The 18,399-nt window shown below is 42.6% G+C and overlaps 1 protein-coding gene across 1 annotated transcript in view; it reads left to right on the top strand.

Annotated features, from left to right (window-relative positions):
• The window catches only part of ABCC3 (ATP binding cassette subfamily C member 3), a 691,699-nt gene that overhangs the window by 187,448 nt on the left and 485,852 nt on the right, over positions 1-18,399 (top strand). The window contains exon 2 of the mRNA XM_069200423.1: positions 17,032-17,208. Coding sequence (XP_069056524.1) covers positions 17,032-17,208 — 177 coding nt within the window. The remainder of the gene's footprint in view (positions 1-17,031; positions 17,209-18,399) is intronic.

Genomic DNA, 18,399 nt, shown 5'->3' on the forward strand with positions numbered 1-18,399 from the left:
GGGAAACAGAACCTGGTAAGACCCCACAAGTCACCCCATCTTGGATTCCCCTAGGTGTCTAACTTTCAAACATCCACGGGTATGGTAGGTTTCCCTAGGTGCCGCCTGAGCTAGAGGCCAAAATACAAAAGCTAAGCACAGGTCTGTTTTCTTTGGGAAAATGTGATGTGTCCACATTGTGTTCTGGGGCATTTCCGGTTGTGGGTGCTAGGCCTACCTACACAAATGAGGTACCATTTTTATCAGGAGACTTGGGGGAACACTGGGTGGAAGGAAATTTGTGGCTCCTCTCAGATTCAAGAACTTTCTGTCACCAAATTGTGAGGAAAAAGTGTTTTTTCGGCCACATTTTGAGGGTTTCAAAGGATTCTGGGTAACAGAACCTAGTGAGAGCCCCACAAGTCACCCCATCTTGGATTCCCGTAGGTGTCTAGTTTAAAAAATGCACAGGTTTGGTATGTTTCCCTAGATGCCGGCTGAGCTACTTCGAAAAAAACATCAGATTTCAATGTAAAAATGTGATGTGTCCATGTTGCGTTTCCTGTCACGAGCATTAGGCCTAGCCACGCAAGTGAGGTACCATTTTTATCGGGAGACTTGGGGGAACACAGAATAGCAAAACAAGTGTTACTGCCCCTTGTCTTTCTCTACATTTTTTCCTTCCAAATGTAAGACAGTGTGTAAAAAAGACGGGTATTTGAGAAATGGCCTGTAATGCACATGCTAGTATGTGCTCCCCGGAATTCAGAGATGTGCAAATAACCACTTCTTCACAACACCTTATCTTGTGCCCATTTTGGAAAAGCAAAGGTTTTCTTGATATCTACTTTTCGCTCTTTATATTTAAGCAAATTAATTGCTGTATATCCGGTATGAAATGAAAACCCATTGCAAGGTGCAACTCATTTGTTGGCTCTGGGTACCTAGTGATCTTGATGAATCTACAAGCCCTTTATATCCCCACAACCAAAAGAGTCCAGCAGGCGTAACAGTATATTGCTTTAAAAAATCGCAGGAAAAGTTACATGAAAACATGTAAAAGTTACATAAAACATGGAGAAAAATAGCTGTTATTTTCAGCTCAATTTCAATTTTATTTTTATTTCAGCTGTTATTTTCTGTAGGGAAACCTTGTAGAATTTTGTCTACTTTTCAGAAATGTTTAGCTTTCCAGGATCCAGCATTGGTTTCACTCCCATTCCTGTCACTAACTGGACGGAGGCTGAAAGCACAAAAAAATCATAAAAATGGGGTATGTCCCACTAAAAGTCCATCACAAAAATTCCATCTGTTGAGAAGGGATCAGGGATGACTTCGGTTGGTTCCTGCAACAACTGGATTGTCCATGATAAGTGAAGGAGCACAGTCTGAGTGTCCTGTGCCATTAGGATTAAATTGTCGAGATAAATGATTAACCTGACACTCCTGGCACAGAGGGCTTCTGCCACCGGTCTCATCAGTTTGGTGAAAGAACATGGGGCTGATGAAAGACCGAATGGAAGGACCTTGTACTTGTAACATTGCCCTTGCCAAAAGAACTGAAGAAAACGCCTGTGGGGAGGGAAGATGGGAACTGAAAGGTAAGCGTCTTCCACATCTAGTCGCACCATCCAATCACCTTCCTGATGCAAATCCCTTAGAAGATGGATACCTTTGATCTTGAAATGCAAGTATATCAGCCACAAATTGAAGATTTTTAAGATGTGAACTAAACGGGAGCTCTGTCTTTTTTTTGCTGACTAAAAAGATATTGCTGTTGAAGCCCCGTGATGAGGAGAAGAATGACAAATGGCACCTTTTTGAACAGGAACAGAATTACCTCTGATAAGAGGTCTTGATCTCGTAGCGGAAAAAAATCTTTCCCCTGGTCGTGAATTCTGTGTGGGGGAAGTGTAAAATTCCAGTTTGAACCCCTGAACTGATTCTAGAACCCAGGAGTCCTGAGTAATATTTGACTAATTGTGTAGGAACAACTGAATCGTTCCCCCCAAAATAACCCCTGAAGAGGGTATTATCCTCACCTGAATATCCTGTGTCTTGACCTTTTTGATAGCCTCTGCCACAACAGAATTGCTGGCGACCTCCCCGAGATCTGAAAGGGTAGAAGGTTTGGTCTGAGACTTGGTCCTGCCAGGAATTGCGATATCTGTTGAAGGCCTCGCACTGTGAGCCCTGGTAAAATCCGCGGCCTGACGACCGGGCTCTATAACGTCCGGCCCTTCCAAAAAGGGTATTGCAGAAAACCTTTTTTTAAGACAGGTGTGCCTTATTTAGGGTATTGTAGGTCACCGCAAACTTTGCCAGGTCCTTCACAAAGGGAGCCCCAAATAAAAACCTTGGACAAAGGGGCCAGATTCGGAGGAAACAAGATAATTTCATTTAGGATCTATACACATGAGAATTGAACGTCGTCGTTCAGTGGACATGGCGACATTGGCATTACCTAACTGACAGACTGCTCGCTGAGCCCAGTCAATTAAAACATCTGGATCCACCGGGGCACCAGACTCTTTGGGTAGGAAACCCAACTCCAAAATTTTAGTAATGGGACCTGCAATATTTAACAACTTATCCTGACAACATCTCTAGGCGCTATCCAGTCCTTTTTTGGGAGCCTTGGCCCAGTTTTTCATAAAAATGACCACGCTCGGGTAAGCCTCAGGAGTGTCCGCTAACTTGTCTTCCAGATCTGGCCTGGCACATTCCGATTTAAGCCTCGTCCTGACCTCTTTGTCAACCCCTTGTCTCAAATGCAATTGTACATAGCTAGCCACCTCCGGAAGAGGGGACCAATTACATCTGTATATGTACCTCAGTACTAAACAAGGGGAGTGTAAACCCCGACAGGTGCAAATAATTGTCAATTAAAGTGTGGGGGGAGGTGCCTGAAACACTCTAGGCAAAGCCTATGCTCCATTTTTACAACCCTGGGTACATTCTGATACCACAGGGCGTAGGGAGCAATCAAATGGCACACATAATACTCAAAATGAATTCTGAGTAGAGGTATCAGCCTTGGGATGGTGGAGCACACCACAACACTGCCCCAGAACTTCGGAAAACCGCAATCAGACTTGCGGTATAATGTGCACATGCACTTGTGTGCCAGAAGCCTGAAAGAGTCCCAGAGGACTAGAACAAGGAGACGTCACCGACCAAAGATAGCAGCCGCGTCTCTGCTCCCACTCCACAAAAAAAGGAAACGCAAAAGTCTTCGCACCCCGGGAGGCCGAAGCGCTCCCCAAATAAGAAATTTTAGTGCAATGAAACACAGTAGCACTCGTGAAGCGCTAAAACACGCGTAAATGCAATCAAGTATTCAAATAAATGACAAGTGTGTACTTAACTGGCTGTGGAGCAGCAAAGAAAGAGGAAGTCTGAAGACGTCAAGACTTTATATATGTGGGCTATCTCTCTGGTTGGTCACATGGTTATGGTAGTTATGGGAAGTATAGTTATTAAACAAGATCTCTTTTAATTGGCTGATGAAAAAATAAAGCATAGAAAGAGAAGCATAATTTGAGGCTCTGGTCCTGACATAGAATTTAAATAGCCCTCCGGGCACTAGTTTTGAGTAATCAAATGCTCGAATTTCCTAGTATGAACTATTAAAAAAGCAATTCGATATATAGACCACTGAGCAATAGGAACATATTACTTTATTGAGAGAATAAATATGAATTTCCTGTGCAAACTGTGGTAACGTTATTTGTTCTTCAGTTCAAGGGTCTTAACATTTCAGTGTTTACAAGTTTGCAGCTGGTGAGTCGTACCTCGACCCTTGTAACATATCCTAAGTCCTTTCTTGATTTACACAAAGGATGTTTTAGGGTTACCACCACCACAAGCACAGTTCTTTAAAAAAATAATTTATCGGAGGGCAAAAGAAAAACGTCTGCGTCCTCGTCTGCATCGCCATATAAACTAATTTAAGACTATTCAGAAAATAAATATGTTTGGAAATTATGTAACGTGTTGATCACCACAAGGACAAATAAACCCAGCCTCTTTTGCCTACAGGCCCGTCCTTCTGACCTCACAGTCACATTCTAGACCTTGCAGTGTATCATCTTTCATGTATCTGATAAGCACATTCCCTCATTTAACCCAAGTGCCCTCTTTAACATTTTCTGAAGCCACATCAGCCACCAAAAAGCTGGGCAAACTTTCTTGTCCTCATAACCTCAGGCATCCTATCCCCCCCACACTCTCCTCAGTATTAGTGATATACATACTTTCCATTTATGTGGCTACCTATTCTTGAAGTCCAGCAAGTCATTCTTTACTGCTACAATCATTCAACTATGCGATATGCAATAGTTTGGGGAACAGCTATTCTTCATCAACATAACAGTTGTCAGCAACACTGTCCCACTGATTTGTTGCACAGATCAGACAGACAATAATGGACATCCTTACAGCTGCAGCAGAGTGAATGGCATCAGAAGAAATATGTTTATGTGTATCTGACTTTTCTCCAGTTTAGTGAATACCAAGTTGAAAGACAGGTAGAAAGCAATGGTTATATTAGCATTTTCATAAATTATTTGATATGAGCATAATCTATTTGGAATTGCAAGAAGATGTCAGATGTGATTATTTTTTGGTTATTGTTTGGTGCAAACTTATGACAGAAACATAACAGAAGAACAATATTTAAAAAAATGCCAAAGCCTAATCGTTGCAGAGAGCAGCCATCTGGGAAGACCATTGTGCAAATGCATTATTTTACTGTTCCTAGGTGGCCATCGTGTTTATAGTCAACGCAAAACTCTTCTTGACGTAGTATTGCATATACTACATCATTGCTTTATCATTCAAAGTTGCCATGTTGATTATAGGCATGGTGTTCATTTTGGAATGGAAACCATGCCTATGGACTATGGAATGGACCATGCTTGAAGAATACCGTTCTTAAATGGAAGCACTGGGAGTGTTAGCTGCGGATAATTTAATGGCAGGCAGCACTGATTGGAAAGCTGCTCTGTATTTGAAAAAATAAATACATTTGCTGGTGGGCACTGAGAAAAGAGTAGGAGTTGTCTACTGGTTAAACACACTCATTTTGAGATGGGCACGCAGGCGACATTTCACTCACAGATGGTAGAATCTAGGGCTAAACTGGGCTGTCTCACAAGCTATTGAACAAGGGGTATAATTGATCCCCCTATGCTGTTTGCTGACCTGTGGGTGGGAGCTAAATGTGAAGAACACAGGCGTGAGGAGACTTTCAAGTAGAGTTGTGTGTCATCGGAATATTGGTGAATCTTGATGCTGTTATCTGTAAATAGAGCATCAAACAGCACCATTGAGCTTGTGTTGTCTAGGAGGTTGATGTCACCCAAGAGGGTGGTGTGGGCATGTTGGATGGACAAGGTGGTGAGTAGGTCTGAGAATTAATAACTGAAGCCCTTTTTCGGCCTGGGAGGCCTGTAGATGATATCAAAGGTGGGCACCTGAGGCGCAGAGTGTGGGAAATTGATGTAAGCAGCTCCTTGAAGTTGAGTTTTACTTACTTTTCTAGAGTGCACAACCAGGAGGGAGTATGGATGACAGTGAAACCTCCTCCTTTCTTATGTGCATGGTCCTCACGATGGGTGCTGCAGTCTGGGATATGAAAGATATTAGCGCAGACCATGCTTCTGGGATGAAATGTGACTAAAGCTTATGATAGGTGATAACGTCTGAGGTGACTAGTACATGGAGGACTGCAGAGCAAGTGTTGATGAGTTTGAGTTGAAATGTGTGTTCTGTAGTTTGAGGGTGTGTGGTAGATAGTGGGATCTGTACAAGATTAGGTCTGTTGTTGTGAGAATGCTGCCAGACTGTTTGAACTGTCTAAATATGAGTGTGATTGTGGAGAGTGAAAGTATTAGGTGCTGAGTGATGCACTTGAATTTATCTTACCTCTAAGTTTTACTGGAACATAGTTTCTGGTCCCAAGGGCCTTCCTGGCCCTAACATGCCCAAACACATAGTGCACTTGTCTGTGTCCACACTTTGATGGGAATGCCCAGGCAAAAGATTTGTCCTGAAGAGTTTATTAAAATAAGAAGAAGTCCGGAAGTAATGCCACTTTCTGCGCAGATGGATGATGGGAAATGTAATTGTGTCACTTTCTGTGTCAGTTGATGGGAAATTAAGTCCTCTTGTTTGCTTCAGATTGTCTTTTAAAGTAGGTTTTGGTGGAAAACTAGTTGTGTCACTTCCTGTGCAGATGAATGATGGTAAATAAAGTCCTTCTACTAGTGAGGGGACAAAACATGGTTATATAAGTAATTTTGTCCAGGTTCTGTTTCTAAGGGAAAGCCATCCTTCAGAGCTCATGGCTGGTAGCTATGGTAATACGTTGTTCCTCTCAGTTAATTTTCCGAATAGAGTAGTCTATAGTTTATTATTGTAATTGGTTGGACAGAAAGGTCCCTCACACAGTGACGGAGGTGTACTCCGGCCTCAGCTGCACAGATGTCTGGATCCCTGGAGCTGATTTTTGTTGGCATTTGTGAAAAGGGATCATGTGTGTGTGCCATAACATAGGCCTATCTTATGGACTGCGGTGTTGGTAGACCGGGATGGGTACCTAAAGCACTACCCTCATAGTAGTGAAAGGCTGCTGCCTTTGCCAGGAGCTATGCAGCACAAGCAGAGTGGTGGCAGTATATGGGGTAGAGATTAGCAGAAGTGAACAGGCATTTTCACCTGTGCCACTGGGGTGACTCATACCAGCTCACCCCTGTGAAGTTCCGCTGCTGCTTGCTTATCTCACCCTTGGTCTACATCAAGTTAGTATGCAGTGTTGCGCAATTCATATGTGTGTTGTATGCATGCACTGGTTGTATATCTGTAAATGGTAAAACACAATGAAGATTCTGGCTTATATGTTGGGAGACCCAGAGCTCACTCGAGGAGCCTGAGGAGGAATGGCCCAAGAAAAAGATGTATGGATTGCTTCATTCCTGTGAGATGGGTGGGACACAGTGGAGGACGAAGAGCCAAGTTCTTCAATACACTTCAAAGGGTGCTCTTTGATTCAGGGAGAGGTCACTTAAAAGGGGCCTGGGCACATCTCAGGAAGATACATGCCTAATAAGAGAATCAAAAAGAGTTGGGCTGGGACCGTGGGGTAACCTTTTTATACACATATTACTCTGGCTGATATCCAGGTGTGAACCTCTAGTCATTTCCATGGCCTGTCTTGCTGGGCTATCAGATTTGGAGTCACTCCTGCTGTGACCGATTGCTTTCTTTAGGAAGGTCAGAGCAGAGAAGAGGGCGCTTCAAAAGAAAGCCGACTCCCAACAGAAACTTCACATTTGGTGTCTGCAAATGGTCTGTAAGAACAAATGCAAGCAGCCAATTAGGCTAGACAAGGAGGAGAACCTCTGCAAGACTTCTACCTGTGACAGGGACTGAGGGTTAAGGCCTACCAGTCTCCAAGATGGGTCAGAGGACATCACCCAGGGAAAATGGAGTACCTGGGGCACCAGTGCATGCCTGCTTGCAGCCTCCGCACCCGAGAATGAGGATTCTGGTTATGCAGTCCCTGCTGGTGCGGGTACAACTGATTGAAGGGGCAGAAGGCCAGAGGAAACTTGTCTGCCAGTTAGAGCTTCAGCGCTGGAACACTTTTACCTTTTCTAAAAGAGACCAAGTGGGACTACTGAGACTCAGACTGCTAGTGGGGCCTAACCTGTGTCCCCACTATTGAATGGGAAATAACTATTACCACTAATAAGAGGGAAGTGGAACTCAGACCTTCCTATTGAGACCTTAAACACTAGAGCCATGACCTGAGGGGGCTGCATGTTGTGTTTGCATATCAAAAGCTTTGGACTGCTCTACCCGTACAATCACTGAGGGTCAAGGGCTGAAGGCAGTTGCTCAGGATCCACAGTAGGTCGGACTCTGGGACACCAAGTGTAAAAGCACACAGCTCCCACAGTTGGGTTGAGTAACTCCAGCTTGCCCTTCTGAAAGGGATTGTGACAGTGATCTTTACATTATTAATCAAGATAAACAATAGTTAGATTACTGCTATCATATGTGAAGCGCAGAGGAGATTGGGGGTAGTTGAGCAAGGCTATAAACACTAAAGTGTTGGCATGCCATGACAAGATCATAAAGACATTTGTCAATATATATTTTCCAGCTCTTGATATTGTGAACAAAAGAGTTTTTAGTGTTCAGTATGCATGTACTTTCAAATAAACGTACTGTGTGCTGACAGTAATAATTACTGGTGAACCAAAATACTTTTTACAGTGAGGCATCGTGCAGGAGTGTACGTATAAAAGGAGCAGGAACCTGGACTGGTTTGGGTCTGTTGTTAAGCAATGTTACTGTCACTTTTACCCCTCCGTCTTGTGAAATGTTTGTAAATGGTCATTCAAAGTCAAGTTTGAGCATTAGTTATTTTATAGGGTCAAAATATAGGTCTAAATCAAATGAAAAAGGTGAGTATTGTCCTTGACATATGTCTCAGTGATGGGTACAAAAACTTTAAGCGAAATGTCACTATATCTACACAGTGGTTCCAGATCAGAACTACAAGCTGGTATTTTATGTGTCCCCTTGGCGGACTGGTAACTTTTTTATGTATATTGGGGAAGGCGTATAATACCATGTTTTAGGTTTATTAATAATCAAAAATAGAAACTCATTATCACTGACGAGACCTAACAATAGCAACTCAAAGTATCCTACGAGGCGATGTTTTGCAACTTATAAATGATGCATTGTAATTCTTTTCCACTGCCTCCCCGTAGGCCATGTGTAAAGAAAACCCCTGCTCTAGGTGTGCCATTCAGACGGAAGAATACTGTTTCCTGTGGTTTTCCTTAATGAATAATGTTCAGGTGGTGTTTCCAGTCAAACATGGCGGGTCAGATATCTAGAGGGAGAACCTGCTGCTCAAAAAGATCAAAGGAAGGTAGTGCGACAAAAACTCACATGTCTGGTTTTTCCACACTGGGTAAACCTGGGATAACACAGATTGGAATGAATCACTGACTTGTGGGTGTGTTTGGTGGGGGCAGCAAAAGTACGTTTAACATTGTGGCAAAAAAACAGAGCTAACACATTCTAGCAATCCCTCACGTTGCACAAGTGCTAGTCATCTCACGTTTACATACTAATAATCATATTTACTCTTTTAATTCCAACTAGGTAAAGAATAATTCTGAATAAGATGCTAAAAGCCAATTTGCCCCATATGTATGAAGGGCTTTTGCATTTCTTAACAGTCTGAATCATTATTTCAGGCCATTAAGAAATACAAAACTACCTTTCCTAATGTACAAAGGCCTACGCGGTGTCGCAAAATGCAATTTCTACCCAGTAGAGATCCCAATTTGCAATTCACAAAATAGGAAATCACTTATAGGGATTTCCAATTTGTGATTTCCTAACTTCATGTACATAGCATTTCCTAATTGCAAAATGGACAGCTAGGAAGTGCTATGAAAAGCAAGCATTTGCAATGCTATGGCCCTCACATGTGCTCGAGTTAGAGCTATTAGAGTTGTAAACTCCTAACCAGACTTTTCTTGCCACATAAATTGAAAATGAAAAGCAATACAGTTTCACATAAGCGAGCCGATTCAAAGCGCCATGCCATAAGTGTCAAGGAGACACCCAAAAGGAAATAGAAGTTCGCTAGCAGTCAAATGTATCAGCAAAAGTGCAATAAGCCAAGTAACATGGTCGATGTCCTAGGCGGTAAGCAAGTTGTCCCAAGGAGGGACAAACTGAAAACATTTACCAATGATAACAAAGGATTTTTGAAGGAGAAGCCCATGAATGAGCTATATTGATGGGCGTGGGGTGGGCGTATCTTAAAGCCCAAATAGATAACACGTCAGAAAAGCAGCGCTTGCGTGCTGCTGTGCGTGACCTAAAAAACAAGTGTGTGCTCCTGCACCTGTTTAAATGCAGACCCGGATGGGCCAGGTCCTGGGGACATGTCAAATTTTGTATGCGTTGCTGGGGGGACACCCGGTCCTGCCCACAGCCCTGGGGACCTCCACTTCCCTGGGGCTTATGTGTAATTAAATGCGGGGGATGCCTGGCCCCGGGGGCCGCCACCTCTTTGGGGCTTTGTCCAAATTTAATGTGGGCGAGGTTACCTGGCCCACCAGCAGCCACAGGAACCGCCCCTTTCCTGGGGCTGTAATCAAGTACATTGTGGGTGAGCTGCCCCGCCCCCTGGTGCCCCATGGACTGCCACCTCCCTGGGGCACAAATCAAAAACAGAGCCTGGGGCCACCCACCTCCCCCCCCCCCCCTGCAGCCCTAGGGTCCACCACCTCCCTGGGGCACAAATCAAAAACAGTGCAGGGGGTACCGAGGCCCCCTTGCAGCCCCAAGGTCTGTCACCTCCCTGGGGCTCTAATGAAATACAGGGCAGGGGGGGCCGTGAGGCCACCCCACAGCCGTCTTTTTATGTGTATTTGAGTCACTGGTGATAGTTGTTTAGGGCGCACTTGAAAGTGGTTCGGTCTGTGGTGACTCCGTTGGTGCACTATCTGCTCTCCAGTTGTGTGCAGCTGTGTTTCATTGTCCTGAGTTCTGGCATGTACCAGCTGGCTCGTTTGGTGGCACTGTGGATCCTACCTTGTCTGATGGGAGCGACTTAGTCAGCGGCATTGAAGATTCAGGTGGTGAAGTTCTGGGCTGCCTGTTCCAGGTTGGCTGCCGGGTTGGGGCCAGGTGTTGTTGAATATGTCCATCTATTGGGTCTGTGTTACTTTGTTCCAGCTGCAGAAGCGGGCGATGGGGAGGACTAGTGGGGGTGCATGGTGATCATGCAATGGTGAACTGGAAGTTGGATTGATCGGTCCAGGTAAGTACTGAGGTATGGCTGTTTTTGACTGTCGCTGGCCATGAAATTCAGGTCCAGTGTTTGTCCTGCTCTGCATGTGGGGTTGATGACCAGCTGGGTCAGGCTGATGTTGCTCATGTGTTCCTGGAGGTTTGTGGAGTTAGTGTCCAGGGCGTTGACCAGATGGAAGTTGAGGTCTCTGAGGAAAATGTAGTGCTTGGACTTGATGACTAGTGGAGCGATGAAGTGGGTGATGATGTTGCAGAAAGTGGTGCGCGGTCCTAGCGTGCTGTAGGCAAGTGTGCCTTTGATCAACGTTCTGTCATTGGTGTGGATTTAGAAATTGAGATGTTCCATGTTCACTGTGGTGTTGCCCTTGGTGGTGGTGTTTATTTATGGAACACTACATGACTTTGAAAATGCATCCGAGAGGTAGGATTGTATTGTGCAAGAGTGCTTGCTTCTGATGACACAATGGTAAGAAAATCACACAGTGCAACTTGACTAGTACAAAGAACAAAAAAGTGCATCCCAGGCTGAATTCTTTCTGAACAAGGACCAGAGAATGAACATCTTTGGTTAGCGGACTTTCTCTAAAAGATCTTTCTTAAAGGAGAATTGGTTGACATTTCTAACCTGTCATATTACTCAGCTGGTCTTCAACAGGACAAAAAAGCATCACAGTCATTGAGTGAACAGCGGACAATTCTATACCATCAGTAACTTTCAATAACTTGAGTCAGACTTTGAAAAGTGTCATCCTTTCTTTCCCTGGCACGAGAATATAAAGCTGAGTGGAGCAGTGCAAAATAGATCTGGTTTGTAGCCATCTGTCCCCTGCGCCCTCCCCAAATAAAGAGTGACACAAAGAAAAGCACTTGTTGACAGGTTTTCAGGCAATGTTTACAGTATTCATTAGTGGTATAAGATCCAATCCTATTTCCATCTTTGTTTATCCAAAACAGCCATCTGGTTGGTCTCCTGAAATGGTTTTTCATACCAGAGACCAACATAATAAACCTAGCAACCAAAACTGTTTTCAGTCTTCCATTCATGTGGGATGGTTATCATCCAGATATTGAGCTATCTATAAGCATTGCATTCGACTATTCAATGATGTTCATACAAAATCCTCATGTCTCCCTTATGTCTGACTTTAAATCCTCACTAGGTCACTGTACGCCACATCCAGTCACCTTTTAACGTGCCACATCCTAGTTCTGTGCCTTCCACATTTTGACCCATATGTGTAAAGTTTGTGACTTCCTATTAGGAAATCCCAATTTGGCGATTTCCTAATTTGCAATTTCCTATTAGTGATTGTGACTCCATAGAAATCGCAAATTACATACATTCCATTTTGCCATTTCCAAATAGCGATTTCTATGTATTTGCTATTTGGGAATCGCAAAATCAGAAATTCGTATATATGGGCCTTAGTACATTTTATTTCAATTTGTACTTCTTTTTGAGCAAGCCATGCTGACAAAAATAACTAGCTGGCATTTTTTGACTGCATAGTGTGTATGCTGAGACATCTGCTGCTATTTCATTAAATGGTGCATCATAGTTTATGGTTTTGTTTAGATGCCTATCCAGTGACAGTTCTGAAATTCCTTGCTAGTTTATGGTTTTGTTTAGATGCCTATCCAGTGACAGGTCTGAAATTCCTTGCAAGTGCTGTTTGTTTACTGTATTTTTATGGACTTTTCCCTCGTTTTCTTGGATTTTTATTCTGTCAATTTAAAAAATAAAATCTACCTGAAAACACGTGGTTTTGAAAACAACTAGCCATGAAACAATTACAGGTTACTTCTCAGTAGAATTATTTCACAACATATCCTGATAGGTTTTAGACTGACTACTTAACGGCTTATTGGAGTAAAGCAAAAGAAACTGGGATGCAAAAAATGCTTAAGGAGGTACACATTGTTGCAAAATAAACAGGTTTAACTGATTTATCGGAGAGTCACACAGCATGACATTAGGTGCCAACAGTGACTTGTGGGCTACTAAAAGGAAAATGATTGGCAGACGTTCCTCCATGTAGTTCAGCTTTCAACAAGTCAGAGATGACAACACACTCGTGTTGTCGAATATTTAGAATAAGCATTCCTAAAATATATCTCACAGGGTCGTAAAATGGACCCATCTGCAGATTTGGAACGTGTGGTGTCAATCTACCTCGAGTGAAATAGTTAACTTTTCAAGCGGGAAAGGTAAGGTGATCAGCCTCAACCACAACCATAAATTTGTTTTTATCAGTTTTCCATCCAGTTTCTGAGACTAGCCATGCACCGTTTGAGCTTTTCAGCCATAACGCAGCGGGTCTCTGAATGTGTTTACAGGAGGTTGGTTTCACCAACATACATGTACACATGGAGACTGTGAGGAACCAGTATAAACCTATTCTACAAGTATGAAATTGTTACCTCCGGCACATCAAAACACTATTACTTCAAAGCAAATACTTGATTAAGCAATAAAGAATGATGAATGGGGCACGTTTCTCAGGTAGATTGAACCCAGTCACTGGCATCCAATAAAATACAGTGTTGACATTCATTAATAGAATAGACTAAACTGTGCATATGGCAAGAGGCATACCAGAAGGGTGAAGATCCTTGGAGACCAGTGAAGCAACTGCCTAGTTACATTAGATTAGAAGATTTATGAATCACGTATGGCCTCCTAGAGCATGGGGGGGATTTGTGAGAGGCAGTCATTTAGTCAAGAATGTTGAAGCAGCAAGGTCTTTTGGGATTTTCTAAAAATCCCTTCTTTAGGAGAGTGGTTAAGAGTGCGAGGAAGCGAACTAAAACGTGTGTAAGCCAGAAAGGAAAAGGAGCCCACTCCCTTTCAAGTAGCGATAGGTACAACATTTTAAGACAATTCAAGATGCTATGGCTGCCTCTGGGTCACACGGCAGTGGCTGTTTCATAGGACAATGTGCGCTTCCGCTGACACTTCTCCTGCTGGGTACACTTTTAGGAGTGGACAAACAGTTACTGGAACTGACTTTCAGAACCACATGGTAGACCAACTTCTCTCGTGAGCGGTGAGGTAGAAATTGGCTCTGAACGTTATTAACCTATTGGTTTAAAAAAAATGGCACAGCCGAACATGGGCTCATGGGTAGCTCGATCGAGATCCAAACCTTAAGTGGCTTGTGGACCTGCTCACCTATATTCTTAAGCTCAAGAGGGCCCAGTTTTGAATGTTAGAAACAGCGCTGCATAATATTTACCAGCCAAACATTGACATATATTGAAAGGTGTTCATTTTGGAAATGATTAAGACTGGGCCCGACCGAGGTTTCAGTAAAACAGATGTGACATCAGTTCACAACTAATTAAAACTATTTGTTTTTATTTACCCAAAAGTTAGTAAATATACACACGCCAGGCATACTTCTGACAAACGTTTGTGTATTTCATTTTCACAAGCAAACGTGTAAGTGAATATTTTTGCATGGAGAAAACCAAGCAGTTGTTAAAATTCCTTATTTTCATCTTGGGGAGAGTATGTTCCCCCTTACCGAAACCCTTCTGTTTATACTCCCACCATTTTTGGGAGCAATTCCTTCTTCTCCTTCTCACCCTTGAAATGGATTTTCTCCTGCCCTTCACAGGATTGAATCGGATGTGAAAGGAGTTCATGCCTACCCCAAATACTCCAATATCTGTATGTTTAAGTCTGACTTACTCAGGCAATTCGTTTTGAGGGGCCCCAATGTGATTTAAGTGGCCGGGCTTTTACTGATGACAAGTGCATGTTAGAACAAATGAAGCCTAACTATAAAATGAAGCCTAACAATAAACATGGTCCGCTAGGCCGGAGGAGCGTCACACTCCTGCCAGCAGCAGGAGCTGCCAAACATTTATAGAAACAACATAATAAACTTTGTTTATTATGTTGTTTCTATAAAAGGGGTGGGGTCATGGGGGTGACAGTGAAAGACTCCCCCCTCAGAGCGCATGTGTTTGGCCAGCCGTCTCGGGCCGGCCAAACACACATGCGCACTGTGCTCTCTCCAGCCCGGCACCATGCAGAGGGTCCCAGTCTCTCTGGGAGTGCCTTGGCTGGGACCTCTCAGCCAATCCTGATGCTGCTCTGAGCAGTGTCAGGATTGGCTGCAGGGCAGGCTGGGAGCCTGTGCCTGCAGCCTGCAATGACGGAATAGAGCGGATGGATCGGCGTGGGGAAAAAAGGTACGTTTTATTTTTATTATGTTTTTTTTTTGGGTCCCCCCTAACTTACCTGCGCTGCCCCACCACTTTTTCCTCCTGCGAGACGCAACTGGATCACACTAATCCTTTACAGTGTGTAGTGAAAAGCTTAGAGTCCAGGAAACACATTTTCGAAATTGTGATAGTTAATAACAATGTGCATGATCTTCATATTACTTTTATAAACAGGTTGACACTAGTTGCACTAACAGAAATGCAGCATTGAGAAAACTTACATTCTGTTTAGGGAGCTGTGTACAGTGACAAATGTTACAAGGTCCTTCATCTGAGCGTGGAGCTAATGTGTGAAAGAAGCATATCTTGATTCAAAATGCCTACCTTTCAGATTTGTCGCTAACTGAAGCATTGTTCACATACTAATGTGGATGAAAGGAATTGTACTCAGAACTCTCCACCCTCCTCCTTTTTATAGAGCGTCAGTGGGGAGAAAGAAATAGAGAGACCTAGGAATTAGGGAGGGGCAGACACGAATACTGATTGCTTGCGGAGAATGCCAGAGAGCTGAAATACAGTAACAAATCTGAGAATTATTTGGAGGTTTGAGGAGACAATACTTGGTTTGCATTAACATAGAGATGGTGCTACATATTCAGTCAATACAATAAATGGAAGACTGACAATAATAGATGTATAAAGTTAGATAGGGTTAGACTTCTTGCTAGTGCTAGTAGGGATGTGCGATATAAGAGGCCTTGGGTTTTTCTAATATTCATTTTATTTTATGTTATGACTGCTGAAATAATATGAATAATTTTCAGTGTTTTTATAAACAGAGTTGATGTGTTGATTTTACGTAATAAATAATTATTTTGAGCTCCTATTACATTGTGTTTACTGCTTTCAGGGATCAGAGTAAGGTTATCCTACTCACAATACTTAAAATAGCCCCAACTTTTTATAGAGAACAGCAATCGCCACCTGCCTGTATTCTTTTCTCTGAATGGGGCCCAGGGTGTGTAAGGAGGCAAAGACCCCTTTGGGCTAAGGCAATCTACCCAAATGTCCCTCAGTTTTAGTGAGGTTCAGAACAACATAGTTAAGAATCTGTCTATCCATCGGGTAAGAGACGTGGGGCCAAAGTTAAGGTTGACATGATTGACAAGTTCTCTGTATAGTTGATCTAATGTCAGGCATTCTCTGTATAGTTGACCTTCTAATGTGAAGAAGGCCATTCTAATTTTGGATACCTCCCTTTAAGAAAGATTGTAGATGTTTTCTACATTTTTGATGAGTAGAATGCTCATAAGTGTCCATAGTCCCTTCAGATGTATTGTGCTAATGTGTACAACCTATATTCTGTATGATTACCCTTGAACAAAGATGTGAATGTGGTGGGATTTTGTGAGGAAATTCAAAGTTTTGACCATCAGCCTGAGTGACAATTTGTGTTTATGAGATGTTATGTAAGAATGTTGCTTTATGTTCTTCAATCCTCACTAACCTGTACTTAGTTAAATACTTGCTACACCAGGCGTGTTGCTACTATCACAAGATTTATAAGAATCTGTGATCTTGTTCGAGCCAGTAGGTAAAGACACATCTGTTAGATCTTATCTTTAAAGGCACAACAGTCTTACCTATTTATACAACACCTTTTGGCTGTCTTTTTGTTCCTCCATAGACGACTAGCACAGTGAGCCAAATGCTTGCTACTGAAACCTGTTTACAGCCTATAGGTTACGACTATGAAATCATGTCAATATAGTTCAACTTTACGTTCTTTTGATGGTGAAAAGTTGAAAACTTTTAAGTAAGAGAACTGTAACCTCTTCTAAACAGCGTGTCCTGAAACAGAAAACCTGTGGTTGAATTTGTAATATAAAAAGCAGATAACTCTGCTATTCGCTATACATGTTGTTAGTCAGCTGTATACATTTCTTTATGCAAGCTGCACATATATGCAATACGTACCGTAGAAGATTAATGTGTCTGTGTCTCATCTTTATATTAATTTTTTTACAGGATCCCAACATCACAGTATACACTGAGAATCCTGACCTAACGCCCTGCTTTCAGAACACAATCCTAGCATGGATCCCCTGCTTCTACCTCTGGGCTGTTTCACCTTTTTACCTCCTGTATCTAAAATATTACAGAAAAGGATACATTGTGGTCTCTGTGCTTAACAGGATCAAAACGGTAAGATAAAGAGCTAATCATTTCACTCAAATATCATGTACATTCAATTAAATTTTGTGAGAAAGTTTCCTTTTTGGCATGCCCCATTGTACGGACTGATGCTGTAAGGTTTTTGATCTATGCTCTGGCACACTGCTAATTAGGCCCCAATGCTTGTGCTCTCACCCTAAAGCATAGTAAATTTGGCTAACTCCAAATTGGCCAATTGCCATTTTTTAACATTCCTATAAGGCTATAGTATACGGTGCAGCATTACATTCATATCATGAAAATGTAAATGTCACCTGTGGACTACAGTACAGATTGTGCCATCCACTAGTGTAGCAGAGCCTTCAAGCCTACCAGTGTTGCCTGATTGCTGCAGTTTAAATCTGCAGTCCAGCGTCTCAAAATAACACTTTTTGACCAAAGAAAACTCACTTTTCATGTCACCCCTGTGTAAGTCTTGTAATCCATAGGGTAGGGTGCATGGAATTTAAAAGTGAGACATGTAGAAATGTATTGTTATCATGTCCCTACAGTGACAAGGCCCCAAAAGCTATTTTTATGGTAGGAAACTCTGGCTGCCCTATAAGAAAATTGGAGTGTGAATTAAAATATGAATGCTGCTATCTCCTGTTTGTGACAAGCTCAAAAAAATATTGTACTACTTTTTATAATATTTATAAAAAATCTGATCTAATGAAGAGAATAAATATTTTAATAAATATTTAGTGTTAGACCTTGCAGCTTTTTAGCGTGTCTTCCCTGTCTTTTTGCTTGCTGACCTCCTGTTTTTATGGTTTACTGGACTCTGTTTTGCTGGTTTATTGTCCCTGCACACTTTACCACTGCTGATCAGTACTTAAGTGCAAGTGCTTCCTTGGTAAATTATACTGTTGATTGGTTTATCCATAATTGGCATATTTGATTTACTGGTAAGTCCCTAGTAAAGTGCACAAAAGGTGCCAAGGGCCTGTAAATAAAATGCTACTAATGGGACTGCAGAACTGATTGTGTGACCCACATAAGTAGCCCTGTAAACCTGACTTAGACCTGCCACTGCAGTGTCTGTGTGTGCAGTTCTAAACTGCCAATTCGACCTGGCAAGTGGGCCCACTTGCCAGGCCCAAACCTTCCCTTTTGGTAAATGTAAGGGACCCCTAAGGTAGGCCCTAGATAGCCCCATGGGCAGGGTGCAGTGTATTTGAA

Source organism: Pleurodeles waltl, chromosome 7 (genome assembly GCF_031143425.1).
Source record: "Pleurodeles waltl isolate 20211129_DDA chromosome 7, aPleWal1.hap1.20221129, whole genome shotgun sequence".
NCBI classification, from domain to species: domain Eukaryota; kingdom Metazoa; phylum Chordata; class Amphibia; order Caudata; family Salamandridae; genus Pleurodeles; species Pleurodeles waltl.